This window comes from Eptesicus fuscus, chromosome 7 (assembly GCF_027574615.1).
Source record: "Eptesicus fuscus isolate TK198812 chromosome 7, DD_ASM_mEF_20220401, whole genome shotgun sequence".
NCBI classification, from domain to species: Eukaryota; Metazoa; Chordata; class Mammalia; order Chiroptera; family Vespertilionidae; genus Eptesicus; species Eptesicus fuscus.
The window spans coordinates 33,176,196-33,196,361 of record NC_072479.1 but is presented as its reverse complement, the minus strand read 5'-3'; the positions used below and the strand labels follow the sequence as shown (position 1 = coordinate 33,196,361).

At 39.5% G+C, this 20,166-nt stretch overlaps 1 protein-coding gene across 2 annotated transcripts in view; it reads left to right on the top strand.

The window, feature by feature from the left end:
* Positions 1-20,166, top strand: part of OTOGL (otogelin like) — a 143,405-nt gene that overhangs the window by 54,315 nt on the left and 68,924 nt on the right. Inside the window, exons 24-26 of one of the 2 annotated variants that reach the window (XM_054719731.1) lie at positions 2,911-3,018; positions 3,765-3,903; positions 15,965-16,099. In XM_054719731.1, coding sequence (XP_054575706.1) covers positions 2,911-3,018; positions 3,765-3,903; positions 15,965-16,099 — 382 coding nt within the window. The remainder of the gene's footprint in view (positions 1-2,910; positions 3,019-3,764; positions 3,904-15,964; positions 16,100-20,166) is intronic. The other variant, XM_054719732.1, reaches the window with a different exon arrangement.

Here is a 20,166-nt window from a genome sequence, read left to right as displayed (position 1 = left end):
CCAGCCAAGGCGGGTGCCATGCGATTGGTCAGGGGCCTGGCCATTGCCCCATGACTGCACTGCAAAGGGAGGCCCATGCAACCAGCCTGTGAGGCGATTAATTGGGGGGCTCCATGATCGCCCCGCAGAGGGAGGCCCAGGCCACCAACTAGCGGGCTGCAGCGGGTGGGAGGGGCCTCCCTCTGTGAGGGAAGCCCAGGTCCCAGGTGCAGGAGGGAAGCCAGTGCTGGCAGCTGGGGGAAGGAAGGCCTACTCTTGCACGAATTTTGTGCATCGGGCCTCTAGTGATTAAATAATGTCACACATGTTAAGTGTACAATATTGTTAAAATAATAGAGTGTGTACAATATTATTCAAGTACTGAAGTATTAATATAGCATTAATTAATTAAGATAGTATTAGAATAATACAATGTCATTAAAGTAATACAGTGAATTGATGAGAGAACTAATTTTAGGATGGACTTAACATTTATTCCCTGATTCAACTGCAATTTTGGAAAATTGATAGTGAACCACTCTTCATTGACTACATTTTAGTGTATATCTTTTGTGTATTCTTTGGTGCTATTACTGTTGATATTAAGTTATAATGGCGATGCCAACTGCTTTATCTAATGGATATTACAGAAAATGGTGTGTTGAGTCTGTATAGGACCATGGGTAACAGTGGGAACTCTGGCTCAGATACACCGGAGTTCAAATACCAGCTCTGCTGATGTGGGCTGAGTGGTTTTCTGCAAGTTTCCTTAAAATCTCAATTAGGCATTGTGACGTGTGCCTTTGTGTGCCTGTGTGTGCCTGCTTGCATGTGTGTATGTGTGTGTGTGTGTGTGTGTGTGTGTGTGTGTACACTCAATAAATAGGGTTCACTATTTTATGGCAGCATAATCTACTCTTATCTTTGTAAATTTCCTTCAGTAGCAGGAATGCATAACACTTGTGAATCTGGGGGCTATTTGCTTTCTGGCAGGCGCATTTACAATATGGCCTCCCTGGCCTTTCTCTTCTCCTAATGAATAGAGGCAGTGCTCAGATGGAGGGCCACCTAAGGCAAATAGGTCACTCATTCTTCCTCGATGAGCATATTCACACAAAGGATCCCTGGGCTCGGTTCTTATAAACCGGGAGCAAAGAAGAGAGAGGTTTTGTGGTCAGCTTCCCAGGAGAGTCGCATTTGTCTAAATGGTCCCTATCTAGACTAGGTTGAAGAGCCACGTAACTTGGGACTGTACCAAGCTCTTTAGAAGGAAGGACACACGTGGAGGCTGAAATAAAGGCAGGTAGGAACCAGGCCATGGAGCAGCTGAATAAGGAAGACATTTTAGTAAAAAGAACAAGGAAAATAAAACCTTCATTATGATAAAATAATTGAGGCCTACATCACTGCTTACTTACTTGATTTGATTATGACTATTGCAGATGCATGGCTGATTAGATAAAGCTACATCCTAATTTTGTTTCATATGCTTGTGGTTGATGCTATTATTTTAAAAGTATCTATTTGCTGTCACTTTTGACTTTCAGTTCAACAATGACTTATATTCTTACTGGTCAAATCTCATTACAAAAACTTAAAGAAATGTATTGCATAAATATAGTTGATATTGACTAAGAGGCCTCTGACTGATTTGGAAATAATTTTGCTCTTCAGGACTTTCTATTACAAAGTTGTTTATGGTAATATGATTTGGATTGTCTTCCATATGACCCTGGTTGCCTTATTTTAGGACAATAAGTCTATAACTTGTTTTCATGAGGCTCCTGATAGTGCCAGTGATTCATTCTATATAATAAAAGCCTAATATGCTAAGTGTCCAGTCATCCAGCTGTCCGTTAAACCAATCAAAGCATAATATGCTAATGATATGCTAAGGCTGCTCAACCACTCGCTATGACATGCACTGACCACCAGGAGGCAGACAGTTGACCAGTAGACCAGTTGCTATGATGTGCACTGACCACCAGGGGGCAGATGCTCAACGCAGGAGTATCTTCCACCTCCATGGCAGCACTAAGGATGTCCGACTGATGGCTTAGGCCTGCTCCCCCTGGGGAGCGGGCCTAAGCCATCAGTCTGACATCCCCTGAGGGCTCCCAGACTGCAAGAGGGCTCAGGCCAGGTTGAGGGACCCCTGCCCTGAGTGCACAAATTTGTGCACCAGGCCTCTAGTTGACTATAAAAGGACTTAGTTTAGAAGTCACCGTGGATTAAAGAAATGCAAAGTAATATAGTGGAAAGAATTATATAGAATTGGGTCCAAATGCTGGTCCTCCTTGTTATTAACTGAAGTATGTCAGAAAAAGTTAACCACTTACAGCCTCAACTTCCTCTTTTAAGAATGGGTGTAATAATATCTACTTCATGGATGCAGCACACCAGTTTTGATTAGTTATAAAAAAACTCATCAGTCATCAGCATAATCACTCGAAGCCACTCACAAAAGAAGCTTTTGATTACTTTCTCTGTTTCATAACAAAAAATGTTATATATCTTATAATTCACTATTTTATCAAAATTGTTATACCTACAGACTCTTTCTCTTAAGCAGTAAATATTGAAGAAAGGGGCCCTCACTACCTCTTTAAATTTCTTTTCCAGAATAACTCATTTTACCTATGAATTTTGGCTTTTGTCTCCCTTTTATTATATTAAATGATAGCAAAAGATCAAAATTACTGCATCCAGTCATTTGCCTGGCATTTACTTCCTACTGTGATATGCAAGATACTATATGGAAAGAAGAGGAGGGAGATAAGGATTGGGTTCAACCCTTCAATAGGCCAGCTTGAACATGCCTATGACAGATGTAATGAATAGAGATGGTTTTGAATATGATGAGATTACTGATTTCTTTGAAAACTGAAATTAGTAGTTTACACTACATAGCATTTACTTTTCTTTTGGAAGAATGGCGGAGCACCGAGGAAAGTGTTATGTTCCTGAAAGCTGTCCGTGCATCTGGAAAGACTGGGAGTACCTCTCAGGAGAAGTGATTGCTACACCATGTTATACCTGGTAATCAGGTTCATTTATTTGACAAAAAACATCCTAAGCAATTGTATTAGTTTCGACCATCTTATATTTACTTAAGGTGACTGACTTCAACAAAAACAAATCAAGCCTGAGTAAATAAGATTTTAAAGTCATTCATGCATTGATAGAGAGCTTCTATCTCTAGGGAATCATACCATTATTTTTATGCATATTTGTTTCACACATTAGAAAAGTGTAAAATATGACAATTTGAAAATGTAATAAGAAAAAATATCTCAAGTTTATAAGAAAGTGATAAAAATTCCAAAAAGAAGTTCACATTTAATGGAAGGTTTTAGTTTTGGAAACCAGCCTAAAGAAAACCATAAAATTGAAATATAATTTTCTTAAAATGCAGATAAAGATTCTAAGCTCATGAACAAAATTACACCTAATGTATTTAAATAGACTCAAGTATCAAGATGGCATTGTGGTCTTTTGGCTACCAGCATGCCTATGTTCAATTTTTTCATTCCAACATCTGTTTTCAGTGTAACCCAGGCACAATTTCTGGGATTGGTTGTGGTGTCTGATATTTTATTTAAACAAAGTGGTAAATATATGCCTAATTAGTCAGAGTAATGTTATCAGAACAAATTGGCAATATTTATAAGGGCTATTGGCTCAGTGATTGCTCTTGAATGCAAACCTTCCAATGTTTATGCCACTTGAAAAACTTAATGAGAGCCATGTTTCTTACAATGGGGACTTCTGTTATTTTCTAATAGTGTTTGTCGACGAGGAATGTTCAATTGCACATACTATCCATGTCCAGCAGTGTGCACAATATATGGGGATCGGCATTATCATTCTTTTGATGGACTGGAATATGACTATATTGGTGATTGCCAGGTATTTTTGATAAAGGTATGTCACAATTACTTATACTTTTATTTGCAATTATGTAAAGGCAATGTAAAAATACAAGTATGCTGGGCCATGGTATATCAAATCCATACATCATTAATATAATTTATAAAATTAAGCAATTTAAATCTAATTTCCTTGGCTCATTCTAAAGTTTTACTATTTACTAGAGGCCCAGTGCTCGAAATTCGTGCACGGGGTTTGTGTGTGTCCCTCAGCCAAGCCTGCACCCTCTCCAATCTGGGACCCCTCGAGGGATGTCCGACTGCCGGTTTAGGCCTAATCCTGGGGATCGGGCCTAAACCGGCAGTCAGACATCCCTCTCACAATCTGGAACCGGCAGTCGGACATCCCTCTCACATCCGGAACCACTGGCTCCTAAATGCTCACCTGCCTGCCTGCCTAAATGCCCCTAACTGCCCCCACTGCCTGCCTGGTTGCCCCCATCTGCCCCCCACTGTGGGCCTGGTCGCCCCTTACTTTCCCCCTCTGTGGCCTGGTTGCCCCTAACTTCCCCCTCCCGCTGGCCTGCCCACCCATGCTGGCCTGGTCACCCCCAACTGGCCCCCTCTGCCAGCCTAGTTTCCCCTAACTGCCACCCCCACCAGCCTGGTCACCCCTTACTGCCCCCCCTGCCAGCCTGGTCGCCCCCAACTACCCCCCCCCCTACTGGCCTGGTCACCCCCAAAAGCCCTCCCCCTGCCAGCCTGGTTGCCCCATGCAGCCTGCTGTTTGGTCATTACTGTTACTGTGACAGCATCCTGGACAATTTGCATATTCCTCTATTATTAGTATAGATAAGTGATGAGCCAATTCTGAAATTTTCTGTGCCTCTGTTTTCTTATTTGTAAAATGAGGATAATAATTAGACCTATTCCCAGGGTAGTTCTTAGGATTAACTGAACTATGCAACACTCTCAGATAGTGCTTGATATATAGTTACTATACAATAAATGTCAGCTGCTTTATTTTTACAGACTTAAGTGGGTGACTAGAAATATAAGACATTAAATCATGTATTGGACTATGATTTGTTTATGGTTGTAGCAATCAAAAGGCATTATTCTCAATTCTAGACATGCTATTTTGATAGGTTTTGGTAATCCCTAGGCTTTGTATATCTGAAAAAATCCTTCAAATTTCTCATACGTTTAATGAATTTGGATTTTCTGTATACCTAAGTTTTATTTAGATATCACTGATCAAAGAATTAAACTTCTAAATCCAAAAACTAAGCTTTAGAAAAAAATTGCACAAAAATAAACAAAATAACAGATTTCCTCCAGCAAAGTTACCTGTGATTATTTTAAATGCATGTTGCCCCCCCCCCCCCCCCCCTCCAACTTTCCTGTTAGTAGAGGTTTGTGTGTGATACTGTTCTTTAAGCATATGTCAAGAATGTAGACACATTCCAATTTTATATTAATTCAATTAAATAAGGAAACAAACTAAAATCTATAGCCTTCCAAACTTGAACAAAGCTCCTGCTTATGTTTTAAGCCACTGAATTTCCCTTTTGGTAAAATTCTTGGCTTCCTTTGTGAACAATTTTATGTTTCTTAAAGAGTTAGTCCCTGGGAATGGATTTGGCAGATAATTATAGATGATGACAACTTGCCTAAAGGAGTTTTGTGTTGTTTTGATTGTTTTTGTAGTATAAGGAAGACACCATGATCCATATACATCAATGAGTATTTGTCCTCTTAGTGAACAATTCTACATTCAATTTTTTTTCATCCCCTGCCATTTAGGTTGTAAATGGAGAAGCTTGGGGTTGTAGATAACAGTTTAGAAATTTGAATACATAAACTGATACCACTTTCTCAAAATCAGCCAGACTCATTTTGTACCAAACCCTCATTTCCTTTGGTATTTAGGTGCCTCTGACATTGCTTTAAGTGTCTTCCTCCTTTGACCTTCTGGATATTATCCAGTTTGAGCCCTTTAATGTCTCTTTTGGTTTCTTCTTTGTGTCTTTGTTGCCTTTTCTTCTTTCTGACCCTACGTGACTGACTTGGATCATTCAGGGAAAGAACTAGCACAGACCACTGTGTTGGGAACATAGTTGTTTAATGAATGTTGACTGAACTGGATGTCTTTTTTTTTGGTAATCTGTCCTTTTCTCCTAATGCTTGGTGTGTTCACCCACAATCTTACTTAACCACCCCTATAGGCTGAAGAGTTCCAAATCAACATGTACACCTCTAACCCTCAACTTCTAGGCTGGCTTTCTGAATCCATTTCATCCCCACAATAACATTTTTTTTTTTTTCATTCTGGGGATTGACTACCCACAACCTAGGTATGTGCCCTGATCAGGAATCAAATCCATGACCTTCCAGTGCACAGGATGACACTCCAACCAACTGAAACACATTGGCCAGGGCTATATTACACTTCTTTTGGGTTCTTCATAGGAGCTAACACAATTATGGTGGCATTGTAAAAGCTGAATAATTATCTGTTCAATTTTTTAAGTCTCTACTAGAGGGAGAAACCACAAGCTTACACTTAACTAGTAATCTAATATTTGCTATAAATGGATATACATGCCTTTAACATGAAGTATGTAGAGCAGTGCTTTTTAAACTTTGGTATCCATGCACACCATCTGAAGATTTTGTAAAATACATATCCTGACTCCATAGGTTTGGAGCAGGATCTTGGATCTTGCCATTTTTAGCAAACTACCACAATGTCCCATGTCCAAGGGCTACTCTTTGAGTAGCAAGGATGTAGAGCACTTTCTTCTTTAAGAAACAGATTTGAATTACTTTTGAAATTTTCTTCTTATTCTGAATAGTAAAATTTAAGTCACATCTAGGAAAAAGGAAGTATTATTAACAATATCATGTCAAACATAACGTGTTTCCATTGGACATTTCATTAATGGTAGTTAAAGGTGCTTTTAAAAATATCATTTTACGTAATAAAACAAAAATTTTGCCAAACTTTATTTTCATTTGTATACAGGAAAATTTGTTTTTAAGTATTTACTAAAACTATTAAAACTGTATTCACATATCACCGTGTTTGCAAACATTTTTAACTTTGTGACAATGATCCATGCTTATTCATTATCATTTCATTCAGTTAACAATTTTTATGGCCTATTTAATGCTAACAAAGACATGCCTATTGTATATATTCTACATTTGAACAGATTTCTCCAAGAAAATTCTAAAGTTTTGAAGACAGGGACCATGCCTTACATTTATTTTTTTCTCCCCAAATAACTTAGCAAAATGCTGGGTGTTTGGTAAACTCTTAATAACTACTTATTTGATCTGTATGTTCTGCCTGGCTTTTTCTTAACCTCTCATTTGCCTTCACAATAATCATAGTATTTACCACTATATTTTCAAATAGTGATTGTTCATAAAGTCCTTTAAAATATTTGTCTCAACTCTCCTGGAAAAATGAAAGTGTATCTTTATGTTTGATGCTACCTGATTACAGCAGTCTCTTTTTATTAATGCTGTAATAGAACAGTACCATTCCATTTAGCAGGCAAGATATACTAAGGTTTGGCTTTTTAGGCTTTAGAAACTCGATTTCCTATCATCACTTTAACTTGCCATTATATTCTTCTATTAAAATGAATACATCATGTTCAACTTCAAATTTTAATAAGGTTTGACTGCCTGTATATGAGAAGATATGTCACAGGAAATATTCTTCTAATCTTTCAGTAAGCAATGAAATTTGAATCTTTAATTTCTGAATTAAAATTTATGTAGTAAATTTAGGGTTCATGCAGTAAGATTAAGATATGAAAAATATTAAAACTACATTTTCAGGTTCTAGAATTACATGTGCCTTTCTGCTTGTCAAGCAGAAGTGTTCTTTCTTAAATAACATTCTTTAAGAAAGAAAGTATGAAAAGAAATAAAAAATAAAAATAAGCAAAAAAAAGAAAGTATGACTACAAACAACAGACTTTAGAACTTAACTTTTAATTTAATTTGGTAATAAAAAACTTACTATTAATAATTAATTAGAATTATACAAGTGAATTATTTATTACGTTATGCATAACCCATGGACACAGACAATAGTGTGGTGAAGGCCTGGAGTGGCAGGCAGGGGTGGACTAGAAGAGGTCAATGGGGGGAAAAAAGGGGACATATGTAATACTTTCAACAATAAAGATTTAATTAAAAAAAAACCAACACAAACACTAATCCTTTGGATGGGGATTCATTGTGCTCTTTCTCCCAGGAACATGCTGGTGCCTTTCCCTTTCTTTTCCTTTCCTCTTACGCTTTTCAGTGGCAAGAGTCATTTCTGTGAATGGCAGCTTTAATTATTTCTTACCAAGCAGCTCTCTTTCCTACTTGTCATGATTACAGATTCCAGGCTTTATCTTTGTTATTTGTAACACATTTTTATCTGGTGAAACTCATCATTTATTTCTTTGGACCCTGTGGACAGTTGGACTTTTAAAAATTAATACTTTCTCATCCCTGCTGGTGTGGCTCAGAGGTTGGTCATTGACCCATGAACCAGGAGGTCACGGTTTGATTCCCAGTCAGGGTATATGCCCGGGTTGTGGGCTCGATCCCCAGTAGGGGATGTGCAGGAGGCAGCCGATCCATGATTCTCTCTCATGATCAATGTTTCTATCTCCCTTTCCTTTCCCTTCCTCTCTCTGAAATCAATAAAAACATATTTAAATTAAAAAATTAATACTTTTCAACTTTATTTTATAAGTATAATGTTATTTTACCCTCACATTTAAAGAGATATTAAAGTAATTTTTAAAAAAATCTCACAACTCTGCAGTTTTAAATGTAACCTAGTTCTAGGTACAGAATAAGTGCTTATTATATATTGGTTGGTGCCTGATAATCCTTAAAAATAATTAGGTTCTCTGATATTTTATTCATTTTGGAGGCTGTTTACCCTTACTATAAATAGCATAGGAAATATAGCACATTATTATTTTTTAAAATATATTTTATTGATTTTTTTACAGAGAGGAAGGAAGAGGGATAGAGAGTTAGAAATATCGATGAGAGAGAAACATCAATCAGCTGCCTCCTGCACACTCCCTACTGGGTATGTGCCCGCAACTAAGGTACATGCCCTTGACCTGAATCGAACCTGGGACCCTTGAGTCTGCAGGTCGATGCTCTATCCACTGAGCCAAACCAGCCAGGGTGCACATTATTTTTTAAGTGTGTTTTCCTAAATTATCTAATTTAGGAAAAAAAGGTTGTAATTGTGCTTCCTGAGTTAAGACTTGTTTAAGAGAAAAAAAGAGATGTAAAACCAAACAGCACCTTGAGCTGTGCTAAAACCTCAAGCGGGAACACTGATGATCTTCAACAAAATTGAGAAATATAATTTTTAACTCCTAAGTTCAGAGCTAAAGTCGACTTCCTTTAGTCTGTGGCAAGCCCCCATCACTGCTAGGGTTTTTCTTATCATTTGTTCTAGATTAGGTTTTTCAAAATTCTCTTCAGGTGGTATCTCAAAAGTTCAGTGCTTTCTTTAAGCCTCTGAAAACCCTCCTAATTTCATTGCTCTCAAATTCTTTGCATCATTTTCACATCAATATATCTTACGTGATTTATATGTGTCAGACTCTATAATAAGAAGTGCATGTACAATGATCAGCAAAAAAAAAAAAAAAAAAAGATATGGGTCTTTCCTTATCTTAGGCTGGTGGGGGAGAGTTATTAATAACCTAATCACAAAATTGATAAAAAAAAATGCAACTGTAAAAGTCAACAATGACCTAAATGCAAATCCAACGAAACGTTATTTAATGTTTATCTTCTCTGTTCCTGAAATGATTCTTAAAGTGGTTTGTCTCCCAGGTGCATGTTTGTTTGCAAATTTGGGAGTTGCCCAGATGAAATCTAAAACTGGCCCCTGGACACTGAGGGCCAGGAGAGACCGAAGAAAGAGGCAGGCTACTCCAGATGGGTAGGAGGCAGTTTTAGTGAGCAATGGAGCTTGCAGAGGAGGCTTGCCTTGGGCAGCAGTGAGACAAGTAGCTCTCCACACTTACCTGTCAGAATCTTGTTTACGGAGAGGCCTTACTTGACTTCAGCCACTTCTGCCATCGAAGGTCTCCCCAGCACATTGATCTCTCAAGGCTGTGTCCTTGAAAATGGCCCCCACTGTGGGAATGGTGGGCAGAACTTACATTCCAAAGACAGGGAGGGTTAAGGAGACTCTAACTGTCTGGATTCAGCTCATGGATAAACTGCTCATCCAATCCTCTCAATGACCCCCTTTAGCAGATTTTACTTATATTGTTTGCATGGCAACATGTGAAGACAAAGGGCTCAGAGGCAGACAATAACTTGGGCCTTCAGTGATTGTCTATATAACAGTGGATATTTTCAACCCAAATCAGTTCTTTATAGTTTTCTAGGCATTTTTATATCAGGAAAATCAGAAATTTTAAAAAGTAAATTAAATTGGATGATACAATCTAAAATACTAGTATATTATCCCCCCCAATTCTGATACATTAATGTTTCCAAAGCTGAAATGGAAATGGATCTTAAATTTTATTTAATTTTTAGAATTATATGAACACTACTTTGTAGATGGCTTTTGCATATTTTAAAAATCTATTTGAGTAAGAAGGTGAAAATCTTGGAGTTTATTGAATTAATTCTTTAAGTGCCCTTTCAGGAAATCAGTGTTTAAATAATTTTCTACATCGTTCATATAAGTTAACTCTTAAATATCATATCCTTATTGGAAGTTTCAGGCAAGATAGTTGTGATCTTTTATTCATAAGATTCATCTCCATTATTAGTCTTAGATATTAAGGTTCAGTATTTACTTTGCATTGTAGTAACTTACATACTTTGATAATAGACTCCATGTACCGAAACTTCCTAAAACATTTCAATAGTAATTTAGCATAGGTTTTCTAGTAATTTTTTAAACTTTTTATAATAATTAATTACATATTAGAATCTACACTCTATGCCTTTATGCTAGGCACTGTTAAGGGTACAATTATGATGATACTAGTAGCCTTGCACACGAATCCGTGCGCCAGTAGGTCACTGCCACCCTCCTGTAGCTCTCTGCCTGCTGCCTTGCCCTCCTGTAGCTCCTCCCCCGCCACCCTCAAAGCTTGCTGCCCTGCCCCCTCCTGTAGCTCTCCGCCATCCTCTTGTAGTTCGCTGCCCCACCCTCCTGTTGATCCCTGATCAGGTCGTTACATGGTTGGTCGTTATGCCTCAGTGTGTAATGGATAATTAGCATATTTCTCTCTTATTTTATAAGATTAGCCTTACCCTCAATTGTTTTACATTTAGGGAGTCATTATTAAACAAGAAGCTAAAAGGCTGGGCCAAATGAAAGCTCTGCTGTGGAGATGTAACAGATTTTGACTAGAGAATCAGTTAACAGGAAAGTTTCATGGAAGCAGAAGGCTTCGTACCTGGTGTATTTCACCCAATTATAACACTTCTTTATCGGTGATTTTCAAGTAGATTTCCTTTGCAGTGAAGCACCTCAGGGTGGTATTTCTTGGAAGTGACATTGAGTTAAGCGTTTGCTATTTCAGGAAACAAACAGTAGGGAGTGGGTGCTGTGGTGATTTGAGTGTAAAACCCAGAGGGAAATAACGTCCTTGAACAGGGCCCAGCGCCTCACAAAGGTGACAACTGCAGGGTGGTTCTGCCTCCTGGCAGCAGGAATTCAGGGGTGCTCTGATGTCATTGCTGCAGCTTGGACCATCTCTCTGTGAATGCTCTGCTTTCTGCTTACTCGGGCTTGCTTGTGTAACTCTTCTATATTTTGTCTCCATCCCTTTTTTAAAAAAAAATATTGTTATTGATTTCAGAGAGAGGAAGGGAGAGGGAGAAAGAGATAGAAACATCAATGATGAGAGAGACTCATTAATCAGCTGCATCCTGCACACCCCTTACTGGGGATCGAGCCTGCCACCTGGACATGTGCCCTTGACTGGAATAGAACCTGGGACCCTTCGGTTACAGGCCGACACTCTGTCCACTGAGCCCAACCAGCTAGGGCTTGTCTCCATCTTGACTTCAGTTCAATCATTGTTTTGTTTTCCTTCATGTCCTAAGCTTGCTCTCACCTGTTCAGCTCCCACTCCGCCTTTATTCTCTCTGTCTATTCACCCTCAGATCTTACTATACAAAACTTTTCTAAGTCGCTATTTTCTGGTTCAAATGGGAGAGAGATAATCTAATTGGGTAGAGCTGTGTTTTTTCTTGTCAGCATTAAAGTCCATTGGCCCATGAGTGAATGTATTACTTTGGGTCCAAGCAGCTGTGGGACATAAACATGGATGCCTGTGGCTACTGTATACAGCAGGGACTTTGTGTGGGGTACTCTCTTAAAAAAATATTTTTACTGATTTTAGAGAGAGAGTAAGATCGATGCAAGAACAAGGCATCAATAGGCTGCCTCCTGCATGTCCCCCTCTGGTGAGGGAGCCTGCAGCCCAGGTACAATGCCCACGGTGTGGGGTAGTTACTCTTAAAAGGTTAAGACTGAGGTGTCAAGTAAAACAATACACTACCTTGAGAAGTGCTGACATTTTATGTTTTAGAATCACTTGGGAGAATATTCTCTATAATGTTTTCAGTACCTGAGCATAAAGAGTTTGAGGAATCCATGTGGCACATTGATGTTGACTTTTTCCCCCTCTAGCTTTGTAATCACACTCACTATGTTGCTTAGCAACTCTGCAGCATTATCTTCAAACCGAATGTAGCTTGAAATACATGAGAAATGGAAACTGGAGAAATGTGATTCTTAGGAATTGATATTATTTCAAGTTACTGTCAACATAACATGCTATTACAAGACCATACAATACAGAATGCTTCTTGGCTTTTTTGAGTTAATATCAAAAGCACAGCGAACATTGAGTCACTTTAATTATTAGTAATAGAAATGTGATGGCCATAGACAGCCTTTCAGCCAGCTTCTTACATCCTTTATCTAAGTCTTCCCAAGAAGAGGAACAAAACAAAACCCTAAATTACATATTATTTTTGTTCTTTGAAAATTGTTCACAAAGGCAAGAAAGTGTGGCATTATTTTTTTTAGTAGTACAATGCCATAATCATTTTATTCCCCTTTTCAAAATGCAGTCCCTGCTTTGCAAAAGGATGGCTAGGAAGCAAGAGCTCTCAGTGCTATGAAGGAAGGAAAAGTGGGGTGCAGAGGGAAACATCAGTTACTGTCAGCAACATTGATTGAAAGCCGGTCCTCTAGGCAGGATGCTACGGTAATTACTAGTGAGACAGGAAGAATTTAGAAAAACCAAGAGCTATATTGAGCTAATGCTCATATTGCTGGCGATATGAAAAACTAAGTGTGAAGAATTTGCATCAAGACCTATGTGATTTCCAAACATTTAAAGACTTTTCTCACTTTGAAAATAAACACTGACCCAAATGTCTAAATATGACAAGGATTCATGTGTGTGAGTCCTCGAAAAGTGGATATTGAGTCCAGAGAAATATCGCTTTTTTTCTGATGAAATTTCCACTGTCCCTAAGTTAGAGCAGTGTGGCTTTTAACTTTTGGGGGGATAAGGACCACTTCAAAAATTTGATTGAAACCAAGGGTTTTCTTCCTAGAAAAATATAGATATTTAAAAACAGCATTTTACAATGAATTTTCAGGGTCTGTAAAACTATAGGAGTCATCCATGAAAGTGAGATACAAAATTAGAAACCCTGATTCTAGAGAGCATGTTCTTAGGGATGGAGTGGGGAGTGGCCAAAAAAAGGTGAGGGTGAAGTGAGAGGTAAGGGGGTTAGATTTAGAGTGTCTGGGGCTAAATACTCTCTCAGACTAAGGATTTCCTATCACCTACCATTGACTTTTCTCTTTTCTCTTTAACCACTATTAGACTCTTGCTAATTTCTCTACAAGAGGCAAAAAAAAAAAAAAAAAAAAAAAAAAAAATTAGAACCCTGGCTGGTGTGGCTCAGTTGGTTGGAGCATCATCCTGTACACCAAAATGTTGTGGGTTTGATTCTGGGTCAGGGCACATACCTAGGTTGTGGGTTCAATCCCCAGTCAGGGTGCCTACAGGAGGCAGCTGATAGATGGTTCTCTCTCTCTTCTCTCTCTCTCTCTAAATCAATTTAAAAAAATTAAAACTCTGTATCTGCCCTTATTTAGCTTATTAACCTTGGACAATCAGTTAATCCTTCTTAACCTCTGTTTCCTAATCTGTAAAATGGAGATAATACTTAATTCAAAAAGTACCATAAAATTAAGTGAGATAACATATATAAAGCTCAAAGGAATCCCTCAAATGATATGCATTATCTTATTTACTAACATGTTCCAAGGTTTTGTATCTATTTCAGTGTTCACTTGTAGGCATATAATTATTTAGTCAGAAAATTCCTAAAGATAAGACAAAAGTGTTGTCTAAAATGAATTTTTGTAAAAATTCCCCTAAACAACATGTGTTTTGGCTTATTTATTGGAAATAAACTGGTTAATACATTTGAGTTAATCCTATCTAATAAAGAGGGACTATGCAAATTGACCGTCACACCTTCACAAAAATGGTGTCGCCCATAGCCACAAGATGACGGCTCCCAGTCCCCTCAGCCCTGCCGGAGTCCCCAGTCCTTTCAGCCCCGCCAGTGGAGGTGGTGGGGAGTGGCAGGTGCGTGGTGCAGCTGGACCCACCCTCATCTGCCCAGCTGCCCAGGGCTGGCCCGAAGCACAAGCAAGCCTTGGATGGTGGCTGCCCAGCCGCCCAAGGCTGCCCGAGGCTCAGGTAATCAGGGCTGGCCAAGGCTTGCACTGCTGGCAGTGGCAGCAGCAGAGGTGTGATGGGGGCATTGCCTTCCCCTAATCGTCAGGTCGCCTCCTGCCCCTGAGGGCTCCCGGACTGTGGGAGGGGGCAGCCTGGGCTGAGAGACCCCCTCCCCCTCCAGTGCATGAATTTTCATGCACTGGGCCTCTGATATTATTATAAGACTAGAGGCCCGGTACAGGAAATTCGTGCATGGGGGGGGGGGTGTCCCTCAGCCCAGCCTACACCCTCTCCAATCCAGGACTGCTGGCTCCCAACTGCTCACCTGCCTGCCTTCCTGATTGCCCCTAACCACTTCTGCCTGCCAGCCTGATTGATGTCTAACTGCTCCCCTGCCAGCATGTTTGCCCCCAACTTCCCTCCTCTGCTGGCCTGGTCACCCCTAACTGCCCTCTCCTGCAGGCTTGATCACCCACAACTGCCCTCCCTTGCAGGCCTGGTCCCTCCCAACTGCCCTCCCCTGCTGGCCATCTTGTGGTGGCCATCTTGTGTCCACATGGGGGCAGGATCTTTGACCACATAAGGGCAGCTATCTTGATCTTGTGTGTTGGAGTGATGATCAGTCTGCATATTACTCTTTTATTAGGTAGGATAGAGGCCTGGTGCATGGGTGGGGGCCAGCTGGTTTGCCCTGAAGGGTGTCCCAGATCAGGGTGGGGGTTCCCTTGGGGCATGGGGCAGCCTGGGCGAGGGGCTTGTGGTGGTTTGCAGGCTGGCCATGCCCCCCGGCAACTCAAGTGGAGGCCCTGGTATCTGGGATATATTTATCTTCTATAATTGAAACTTTGTAGCCTTAAGCAGAGGCCAGGGCCAGCCAGGGTGTGCAGAAAGCTTGGCTTTCTCTATTGCCGGGGAAACCCAAGCCTCCCTCCTGCTCTCTCCATGACCGGAGCCATCTTGGCTGGGTTAATTTGCATAATCGTTCCTGATTGGCTGGTGGGCATGGCTGGTGGGCGTGGCTGGTGGGTGTAGCGGAGTGATGGTTAATTTGCATATTATTCTTTTATTAGATAGGATGGGGAAAAAAGCTTTGCTAGAAAAAAATTAACAGAATATATTAGAGATAAATGTTTAAACATTAAGCTATCTTGGTATATTTTTCGTACTATTAGATCAAAATGAACTTTATTTTAGAGGTAAGTTGTATTTCAGTTTTAATACTCACTATCGTACATCTTGGTCTTCTTTCAGATTTGTTAATGAAAATAGCTAAAATTATGTATAGTATACAATTGTATTAATATAATATTATTGACATTGCAGAGTGAAGAAGAATCAGATATATCTGTCATTGCCCAGAACAAGAAATGCTTTGACAACGATATTGTTTGTTCTAAAAGTGTTTTGATTTCAGTTGGGGACACTGAAATTTACCTGAATGATACTCCTGACAAAGAGGTTAGTGAATTATTTCTTTTAGGATCATTATAACTTGTACTAAGGATACTGAAAATAAAATATAAATAATTGGGGTACTTTTTCTCTGTAAACGGTTACTAGCTTTTCATTTTTTCTTGGCTATTTTTATGTGGCTACAGTGAGTCATACTTGACTTGTCTATTTTGGTTACGCTCTAATTCTCCATATTCTAATTATTTTATCTTTTCTTCATTTCCATGGTTATCACTCTGGCTTTAGCAACAGTCACCTATTACCTAGAGTACTTCAACATGCTCCCAACTAGACTCCTGACTTCCTCTAATCGATCCTGCCACACTCCAGTCAGGGTGGTTTTCCTAAAATGGAAATCTAATCTGTCACTCCAGTGCTTCAAACCTTTAAGTGACTTCCATTTCCTACAAGGCCTCACCAATCTGACCATTGCCACCTCTCCTCACCTACTTCTCATCACTTTCTGCTCTGACCCAGGTTCCAGAAGGTGGGGATTTTATCAGTTCTTCAAGGGCTCTGTGGTCTTCTCTCACTTCTGTTTCTTCCTAATTATCATTGCTCATACCTGGAACCTCCTTCAACCTTTCGATTAACTTATTCTTATGTGACAGGTCTCATTTTATCCCTTTCAGGATCTCCTCTTCATGTATCCTACTTTAGTGAAATTAGGAGAGTGGTTGTCTTCTCTATTTGTCTATGAGTTGTGTGAGAATTGGAACCACTGTCACCCTGTTTATTCTTGCATTCTGGAGTCTACCCAGTTTGAAAGAATGAATACATTTCATTCATTCATTCATTCATTCATTCATGCTTATGTCTACATATATCAAAATTTGTGTTAATTATTGAGATTGAAAGTGAAAAGTCACTGTGCTTTCACTGTTAAGGATATTTTCTGAGGTGAGGAATATATTCAAGTAAGTAAGGATGTGTAGTGTTATGTGTTATGCATGGCATGAATATGTACAGTATGGGAAGCCCTGGGAAAAAGACCTAAACCAACCTTGGGTGTTTAGGGTAGGTGCTAAGAACATAGACTCTGAAGTTAGTCAGTACTCAACTTGGAATCCTTATTCTATCACCTGCTAGCTGTGTCACTCTGGGCAAACTGTAGCTTTCCCATTTGTAAATTTGGGGTGATTCTACTTCTTAAGTTCATGTGAAGATTAAACTAAATAATGAATTTCAAGAAATGGCTCCTTTCCTCTTCTTTACCCTCCTTATTTTTAAAGACTCAGAGACATGTTCTGGATGTAATGATTTGAACTGAGTAATAAAGAATGAGCAGGTATTAGCCAAATAAAGAGAGAGAGAGAGTAGGAAGGCAATCAATACAGAGGAAAGGACCAGAGATGAATGATAAAATGGCATGTTTGAAGAACTCCAAGTGGTTACGTTTAGTTGAAGTGTATGGGAATACTGGAGGGAGGGTATGGCAAAGGGACTCGGGGATAAGTGTCCAGATTGACTTTAATGCAGGGGCCATGATGGCAGGAGAAGTAGACAAGGAGGCTGGTTCCAGATCATGAAATGTCTCTAATGGTGTAAGACATTTGAACTTATTTTACAAGTAAGAAATTTTGGAATAGAGAAATGACATGATTGGACATATGGCCCTTAAAAAGTGTCCTCTGAGATTTTAAAACAGTGTTTCCCAAAGTTTGGCCTGCAAAATTTCTGCATCTGAAATATCTATATATATAAAAGCCTAAGTGACCAAACGACTGTTCGACTGTTCGACCAGTAGCTATGACACACAATGACCATCAGGGGGCAGACGCTCAATGCACAGGCATGGAAACATGGAACAGACTGATGAATCTCAGGGAGAAGGGGGGAGGGAGGAGGGCAGGAAGAGATTAACCAAAGATCTTACATGCATACTAGAGGCCTGGTGCATGGATTCATGCACTGGTGGGGTCCCTCGACCTGGCCTGTGGGGATCGGGCTGAATCCATGCACCGGGCCTCTGACATCCCCTGAAGGCTCCTGGATTGTGAGAAGGCACAGGCCAGGCTGAGGGACCCCACTGGTACTCCAATCTGTGCATTGGGCCTCTAGTTTATTATAAAAGGAGGTTCCTAGGTTCACCTTGGTAATGAGAATGGTTGAGGTTGAGAATGAAAATCTATTTTTAATGGTACCCCAAAATCTTTTGCATACTTAAGTTTGAGAACCAGTGCCCTAGAACAGGGATGGGGAACATCTGGCTTGTGGACCCTATAAGGCCCTCAAAATCATCTGGTCTGGCTCTGCCAAGGCATTAGGAGTGAGTTATTTAAATATTTGACCAAATATAGCAGGCTAATTTTTAAGTTGATAATTTTGTATGGCCCATGAATGATGTTATAAATATCCAAATGACCCTTGGCAGAAAAAGGTTTCCCACCCCTCCCCTAGAACATAGCTTACATCTCAGTCAGAAACATTGAGACCAGCCAGGCAGCACTCAAGCTTTGGACAAAACAGAGTTTCTATAATCATGTTGACATCCTTTTGAAGTAATTACTACAGTTTGGTATAACCATCAACTGGATATTCATTTATAGATGAAGGTTCTCTCTAAGAACAAGGATGTATTGAAAAAAAAACCTGAAGAGAAAATAATGCTCTTATAAAAACAGTTTAACACATTCTTGAAGTGGTAATTACAGCTCTGTGTAATTTTCTAATCCAATTTTCACCCATAGGCAGGTGATGAGGAAAGGTCATAAAGATAACTTAACCATAAAAAATCCCTCACTAATATTGTTCTTGAACATCAAAAGTGAAAATAAGTACCATTTACTTTATGACAAATGAATTGCTCATCTAGCCAAAATAAATAAATAAATAAATCTCTTTTTTCCCCCCCAATAAATGCTCACTTCTACTTTTATTAAAAACTAAAGGCCCGATGCACGAAATTGGTGCAAGATTAGGCCTTCCTTGCCCTGGCTGCCTGCACTGGCTTCCCTCTGGCACCCGATATCTGGGCTGGCTTCCCTCCAGTTGCCCACAGGCACTGGGGACCTGGGCTGGCTTCCCTACGGCCCTGGCTTTGTCCGGAAGGACGTCCGGAATGACATCCAGAGGACATCTGGTCTAATTAGCATATTGCCCTTTTATTATTATAGATGTAAGATATAAACTTTTTATGAATTTAACCTGTACTTTAAATGTTGTAATTCTTCACATTCTTTTTATTTTTACTTTCTAATTGATCTTAGAGAGAGCGAGAAAGAGAGAGGGAGAGAGAAACATCAATCAGTTGTTTCTCATACTTTCCCTGACTAAGGATGGAACCCGGCGTACAGGACAATGCTCCAACCAACTGAGCCACACCAGCCAGGGTTAATTCTTTACATTTATAACATCACTAGAGTTTGTGTAAAGTGCTGTAATTCTCACCTAAAGTGGAGTTCTCTATTTTGGGCAATTCATAATACCATGCTCTCTGAGAAGCATTCTTCCTTCCTAATCTGAAACAAAAGGAATATGCATCTCCTTTTGATCAAAGATAATTGTTGTGTGGTAGTAAACTGTCCTGTCTAATAAAAACTGTCCTGTAGGCAAATAGAGAAGATGTACTTTTACATCAGGATAATTACTGCAGAACCAAACTGAAGGAAGTCTAATAAGTTGCCTTATCCAAAAATTCATGTTATGTTCTAGTGATATGTCAGTCAGTCAAGGAACTTTAATAGAAACATATATGGAAGAGTATCTCATGATTGAAATGGAGCCATAAGCCACATTAGATGCTTTACTTATTGCTGATCAGGCTGGAAGGTAAGACCCATGAACAGGCCAATACAGGAAGGTGCTAAAAATTAATGATTCAGGGCTTGATCTAGAAGCTGAAGATACTGCCATGAGTTGACAAAGTACATCTTTCAAAGAGCTGACAATCAACTAAGGGGAAGACAGATAATAAAGCTGCAAACAAATCAGATAGCAGAAAAGTACTGAAAAGTGTAATCAAAACAATAGAAATAGGTTTACAGCAGAGAGTGACTTGGGGCCAAGGCAGGATACACATTTTATGGGCCTAATGAAAAATGAAAATACAGGCCCATTGTCAAAACAGGAAA